At 36.7% G+C, this 7,500-nt stretch overlaps 1 protein-coding gene across 1 annotated transcript in view; it reads left to right on the forward strand.

The window, feature by feature from the left end:
• Positions 1–7,402, forward strand: part of LOC138045295 (O(6)-methylguanine-induced apoptosis 2-like) — a 13,739-nt gene extending 6,337 nt beyond the window's left edge. The window contains 6 exon segments of the mRNA XM_068891737.1: positions 1,142–1,214; positions 2,186–2,253; positions 3,293–3,342; positions 5,203–5,386; positions 6,081–6,274; positions 7,032–7,402. Of these exon segments, the coding sequence (XP_068747838.1) occupies positions 1,142–1,214; positions 2,186–2,253; positions 3,293–3,342; positions 5,203–5,386; positions 6,081–6,274; positions 7,032–7,099 (637 nt within the window). The 3' untranslated portion in view covers positions 7,100–7,402.
• The last annotated feature ends 98 nt before the right edge of the window (positions 7,403–7,500 follow it).

Consider the following 7,500-nt stretch of genomic DNA (forward strand, 5'->3'; position numbering starts at 1 on the left):
TACATTCTTTTTTGACCACTGCTCTTGATGCTCTTTTTTGGCCAAGAAGACAAGTAACAAAACTATTATACCAGTGAACACATTACCCAACTTTATTCCCAGGAACTTTCCATAATTCCCATCTTTTGGCAAGAAAAAGACCCTGGTATGGTGTAGTTTAAATACTAAATGTTTCCTAAAACATATAGGCAAAACACAGGATAGATTGATGAGAGGCCTGCTAAGTGCAGCTTTTGACTTGCATAGTCAATGTTTTTTAACTGTCACAACACCTGACCAGAATTCTGGCAGAATTCAAAACCCCCAAGAGTAAATAATAATAATAATAATAATAATAATAATAATAATAAAAATAATGATAATAATTAGAGACCAAGAGACCAAGAGACCAAGATAGACGAGCTTCAGGAAAGTGTTATTCTGAACACGGCAAGGATTCTTAGGAAGGTCCTAGAAGTTTCAGGAGACTTGTTGTCACCAAGCTTCCTGGAGTACGGAAGTTCCATTGGAAGTCCAATGTGCGAAAACAAGATGATAATAATATTAATAATAATAATAATAATAATAATAATAATAATAATAATAATAATAATAATAATAAGGTGGTTGACCATTCCATGTTATCACTTCACTGAACTTCCATTGAATCTTGTAAATGAGCTTATTTAAGTAAAAAAATGTTTACTTAAATATAAACAAGTTGATTTTCATTCAAGCCTAGTTTTCTCTGACAAATGGGGATTTCACTATCCTCTGGCTCTCCCAAATTTCGCCAACTAAAGATATCAATGAGACATCTGTCCCAGTTTACTGTTTCTTTGAAAGGTGACAGGAAACTAGGGTGGAGCAATGTAGATAATGTTATTGGTACATGTATAGAGCTAAAACTGGAATTAATGTCCCTGACAGTACAATTAAATTGAATTTGATGATCACCAACTAATGCAGATGTGTTGAGACAAATAATGTTTCCATTATTCATTTTCCCAAATTTTTGGGGACCGTCTTGGATAATCAGGAAACAATGTCTGTCAACAACCTAGTTTTCATAAGTCTGAAAAACCATGGACAGTCGGGAAACTGTGAAATCCCAGCCAGACATGAAAACTAGGCTTTAATCCAAAAATGTTTTGTTTTCCAGAAATTTTCATTTACCCATTGCTATTCAACGAGAAGACCAAAAAGACCAGGTTCCTGCTCCCAATCAGTATTTGGTGAGTGTAACAAAATTAATTTAAGCACTGTGCTCTGATGCCACCAGAGGTGACCTAGTTCCCAAATGGGTCTGCTAGGAACTGACAGCGGGACTGCAGAACTGACAGAGTGGTGAGATCACTCGCCTCCCACCAATGATGCACAGGTTTTATTCCCAGACTCCACGTCACAAGTGGGTTGAGTAAACTTGTCGATTCTCCACTCTGCTCCAAGAGGTTTTTCTCTGGGTACTCCAGTTTTTCCCTCTCCTCTAAAACCAACATATGATTTAATATGCATTAATTTGTGTCCCCAGTTAGTGCTCCATTGAGCTGGAATACTAGACTCTCTTTCCTTCCCTTTCAGTGGTAAAACGTTTGAATTAGTAATCGGAAGGTTGTATGTTTGACTCCTGCAAAGCCGTATTCCCGCATGTATATTAAATACAGTTTTGAACTCCTTCCAAGATGCAGTGTGTTGGAGCACGTACAAGTCACAAGGAGTTGTGCATTTGTTGAGATGATTATATTTGATTGTTTGTTTGGATCGCCATATGTATCTCTTGCACTTTGTCTATTTCAATCTCACATTTGATTGGAAGGTGAGCTCTCTTAAGGGAGCTACATGTACCAATGTATCTGCCCAAAGTTGGATAAGATCGTTGCTGAAGGGTACTCGATCAGCATGTCTGTGACATTTAAGGGGTTTGCTGCCTATAGCAAAATATCAGCTGAAAGATTCTCTCCATCCCTCCAACATTAGGACCTGTAAAACACATGCGCCTTTCTCTGATCTGTAAATAATTCACAGTATAATTCCCCTCTTGATAATTACATGTACTAGGTAGAGTTCGTCTTTGCAAGCAATACAATAGTTGAACACTTGCCTGTTCATGAACCCGCTCACCGGAAAATCTCACCTTTACTCAATAATTGACAATCTGCACAGGTGAGATGTTTAGTTTGTAAAAGGACATGTATTTTTTTTTCAGATTGGAAAATCTACAGGAAGAGTTGTGTATGATAACAATGTAGCAGCTTGTGCTGCATTCCAGTCAAAGTGAGATATTTAGAAATTATTAATAAATTATTAAAGATCACTAGTTTAATACAATGAAATAAAATTAGCATTTTGCACAGAAGTGGTTCCCCACTGGCGCGTAAAATCGTCTGGCATCAGACAGTAAAGTCTACAAGCGTCACCCTTCCCAGTAGGGTTTGATAAAGGGCATTGTTTTGATAAAACTCCAAATAAAACGTTTTGCGCAGAAAGATGGATTGGCTGATTCGATAGAAGGTACCAGTACGATTCGAAATTAGTCCAGAACGTTTTGGAGTGAGGGCATTCATAGAAAAGGTGATATAAATTCTCAGGTTCATCATTACAAAAAGTACATGCATCATTAATTCTAAATCCAATTTTGCATAGTTTGCTGTTAGTGTAAAGAATAGAATTAATTACTTTGTATTGGAAAGCCTTAAAATATGACTCAAGTGCAACCAAATGTGGTTATCAAATTTATTAAACTATTTCATATTAATTGGAAAATTATTTTTGTGGGACTGCAGAAGAAGCCAAACACTTCCTAAAATTCAAGGACTGCAATCGAAACTAAAGATTAAATATGAAACTGAAAAAAAGATCAACAAAAACAACTTCTTTGAAAAGAAATGGGTACTCACTCCAATATAATTAATTATTTATTTATTTATTTATTTATTTATTTATTTATTTATTTTTAATATGCATGTATCTTTTATTTTGTTGCTCATTGTTTTTAATGTAAGAATATAAATATAATTAGCATCTGTAATCGTATTATTTTGTAAGCAGTGTATAAATTGGTATTGCAAGTTTAAAAAGTAATCATATTGTTTTTGTAGAGTAAGTATTCTTACTCTAATGAAGCTTCTAATGAAGCTGCCTAAGGTTATGCTTGGCATTGAAATAAATTTATACAATCGTGTAACTTGTCTAAAATTGCCGGCGACAGAATCTCTTGCATAGGAGGTGCAAATGATATAATTACAAAATTACTATACTAGTAAGGAGCCAAACTCTGACAACATTTACAGTGTATTTTGTTCAATGTTTTAAGGTCCAAAAGATCTAAAGACTGGACGGTGGGAAAAAACGGGCCATCACCATGTAAGTTTATACTGTAACAGTACTGTTAAGAAATCATGAAGACTGTGACCTTTAGCAAATTATGACAACAGAGATGGCATAAAACGCATAGTAAAAACGTGTTTTACACGTGTATCATGCATTTCAAATTTTTTTTTTTTTGTTCGTTTCAAAGCAATAAGTGAATGTGAAATAACCAAGTTTAAAGAGGAGTTTTTAAGTGGATGTACGGTACACGTACTGGAAGAATAGTTCACCCCTGAACTGCCCCACGTCAATGAGTAAAATTGTATGGTGTCAGACAGAGTTAACTCTTTAAGTGTCACTCTAAGAAAGGAATTCAAAGGGAGAAGATATGAATTTGTTTGATTGGCAAGAACAATATTCTTGTTGCAAGGACATGAGACATGCTAAACATGTAATTTTCTTGTTATTATATGGACAATACCATAGTTTTTTGGTTATAAATGTTGTATGTTAATTAAACTCGTCCCAGTCTTACACTTACTGCGATTCCAAAATGGTGGCCTCACACGATCGTTCGTGATGACGGCCGTTGTACAACAAAAACGGCACCCACAAGGAAGTACTATATAATAATTAAATACTAACAGCAGGATTTAAAGGTCTTTCGTTAAAGTGGCTAGGTCACGCTATTTTAGGTAATTTTGTTTAATTTTGTTAATTATGAGCTCTAATTAGGTAAGTCAAATTGGCAGAGCATGAGTCTTTCATTTGCAAAATCACGGCCACATAACAACTGAGAATGATTTTCCAACTGTGTAAATGACATTTTGATATAGACTGATATAAATGTGAAAAAAGGTGGGCCAACATTTTTCAAATTTACTCAAATTCAATCCATTTTAATCCTCTCCAGTTTTGTCCATCCATGTCCCTTCTTGGCTTTCCTTTTTTTTTTTGTTAGAGTTCTTCTATAGTTTTGAACAGTTATTTTGATATTTTAGTTAATTCTATGACCATTCGATCACTGCTGAAATTGCCTCAAATAATTATATTTGCGTGACCTAGTCCCTTTAAATTCGGTTCGAATTTCCTTCTGCCACTTTTCTTGACTTACACTGCAATATTCAGTTGAGACAGCATACACTGTAACTAGCGATGAGTTGAACCAAGATGCGGCTTACAACCGAGTATTTTGATGAGATTTTCCGTTTGTGACATAAGTGCCATCAAGTTTGAAAGTTAAAGGTGCATCTTGTAACCAAGTGGGCCTTGTATCTGAAAAACTAACGTGACGGTAAATATACGTGATAGGGATTGAAAAGCAGGCTTTACATACAATGCATACATGTATACTTAACTGACCACTCTCTATAGGCCAGGACTTTTCAGGGCCAATGAAACACAATCACGACAAAACCGAACATTCAACAACAACTGTTAAGAAACTAAGACACCCTTTATTTATTCAATAATTATTATGACCACTTAAAATCTGAGAACTGAGTGGCGTACGTACGTTGTATTTTTTGTATGTAAGACAAATGGTCATATTGATCGAGCAATGATGTCACAATTCCAGCCCTGTGGTTAGGGTGCTTGCCTTCAGGTCCAGGGAACCCAGGTTCAAGACAATGATGTTCTGACCACTGGCTGAATTTGTTCCTGGTAGTCCCTGGTTCAACTTCTCAGCGGCACTTAAAAGTCTTGTAAATAGGAAACTAGCTAGCCTTCAGCCAGTTGGGATTCCAGTAAAACACTCCTGTCCACATAATAATGAGTGGAATTTTTATGCAAATCCATTTGTAGGTTCGAAAATTCCTAGTGCAGTGCGCCACTTATTTTATACATTCAGCAATAATTGTAAAAAAATATTGGTCCATGTAAGATTTTAAATGTTTTTCAATCTCTTGTCAGGTCACTACTCAATAAATGACAAGCTCATCTTTGATTCACCGCAAATTGCAACATCACCTTTCAAGTCCACAACAGAGAGAAAGATGATGATATCCCCTGTGCAGAACCCTGGACCAGGATCATATAAACCATTTGAAACAGTTGACCTGGAGAGAATAAAGTCTAAGAAACAAAGTGGATTTCAGTAAGTCAATGAAAGTTTCTTTAGTTAACCCTAATTTGACCCTCAGGGGTTTCCTAAGAGACTTGAAGTAGGAATGGCGCAGTGGTAGGGGTGATGAATGGTAAAATCCGAGAAGCCGAGACCCTTGTTTGCGATCTGAGACCGAAACCAAAACATGCAAGACTTCACACCGAAATAAATGTAATATAAACGAGACTTCGAGACTCTTCACTGTCAAGATTTCGAGATCAGATCAAAAGTTGCTAAGATTTTGGAAGTACATGTACCATGTACCATTCAACACCTCTAGACTAGTGGTGAGAGCATGTGCCTCCCGCCACATGGGGCGCAGGTTTGATTCCCAGACTTGGCGCCACATGACGACAAGTTGACTTTGTTGGTTCTCCACTCTGATCCGAGAGGTTTTCTCTGGGTACTCCAGTTTTCCCCTCTCATCAAAAACCAACCTACAGCTGTATGATTTGTCACACAATCTTTTGTATGATTTGTTGGCATGTCACACAATCTTTACTGCTAGAAGATAATTTACATGACTAGTCAAGAGAATGTCTGAAAAGATTCTAGAGGTTCTGACTCCTTTTGCCCCCAAAATGGTGGAATGTATGTGCCGACATGCTTGTGAACTTGCAGACAGGGAATTCCTCACAAACTAAGATATCACTAACTGAAGTTATCTTTGTCTTTATCTTTTCAGTAACAAGCATTACTTGTGCATATCAGCACCTGCAATGCCCCTTCCACCACTTGAACCAATGCCGGGACCTGGCCATTACAACGTAGTGGACTATGAAGGTCCCCCCAAACACTACATGTCCAGTTCGGTGTTTGTCTCAACAACAAGTCGATGGACGGGAGGTATCCCTGGGGAAGAAGACGTCCCTGGACCAGGTATATACATGAATATTAAAGTTGAGTCGGGTATAGATATGAAAGAAGATAAATTTAAAATTTCTGTGTTCTTTAGTTTTGGCTTGAGTCTGTCAAGAATGGTGGAAATGCGATAGAAAGCCTTTAGTTAGATGGTCATTTGGTGACTGTAAAATGTTTTTAATGGTACTAACATGACTGTGCAGAATGAACATGTTAACTGATAAAGTAATGTATCTTTGAGAGTAGCTATACAGTATTAAACTGTAATGATTGCTGGCACTGTTATGTTTCGTTGAGCTGGAAACTTTGTCCTTATTGTTGCCGTAAACTGGTACAGTGCTGAATGGCCTTAATCAAGGCTAGTCTGCTTATCCAGGCTGGTCAGCACGTCTGGGGTTAGCCTGCGTACAATGTAGCTGGCGGTTCTGTTATTGCACAAAGCAAGAGAACTCGACCGGTTTTCCCGGGGAAAAGGAAGAAGCCTTCTTGCGCTGCTCCAAATCTCTTGCCATCCAAAAAGAACCACCAGCTACGCACTGGCTAGTCTTAGGGGTCGGCATGCTATTAGCTTCTCCAAGATTCTCTGTTCTGACAGAGGAGACAACAGTCTGTCAGAGGACTTCTATTGTCAAGCCCTGGTAATGAAAAACCAGGATCTATTTCCAACTCTTTGGAAATCTTTCAGCAATGTCACTTTTGAAACTTCTGTGGCACTATGATGATTTATTGCATAATGAAAAATAATTATCATAATTATTATACTTTCCTGTTGCAGCAACATATCGACCTCAGCATTACGGCAAACAGTCCTTCATTTACAATTCACAAGGAAGATGGATTTAATTTTAATTATTATCGCTTTCCAGAATTACCGTATAAATTATAGCTGTGTATAATTATTTGGATCATATTGAACAAAATTTTAGAGTAAAATATATTTGTTCCTCAGTACCTTGTAGGTACATAATAAGAGAGCAGTCCTACAAATGACAAGGATTATTATATAGTGAATTTGTGGCAAATCTCTCAGCACAGTATTTTTACATGGATTGTAAAAAGTTCATTAATGTAAATAGCAAGCATTTGTACAAAGTGTGTACTGATACTGCCTTGCAGTGCTTTTCAAAATTAAAGAAAAAAAAAACATTAAGTGGTGAGAATTTTCTCAACTGAAGTTTGATTACGTACATCAACAGTTTGATTCTTGCCGTTTTTGATACATTTGTGTACATACATGTAACTTT

This window comes from Montipora capricornis, chromosome 4 (genome assembly GCF_036669925.1).
Source record: "Montipora capricornis isolate CH-2021 chromosome 4, ASM3666992v2, whole genome shotgun sequence".
Classification (NCBI taxonomy): domain Eukaryota; kingdom Metazoa; phylum Cnidaria; class Anthozoa; order Scleractinia; family Acroporidae; genus Montipora; species Montipora capricornis.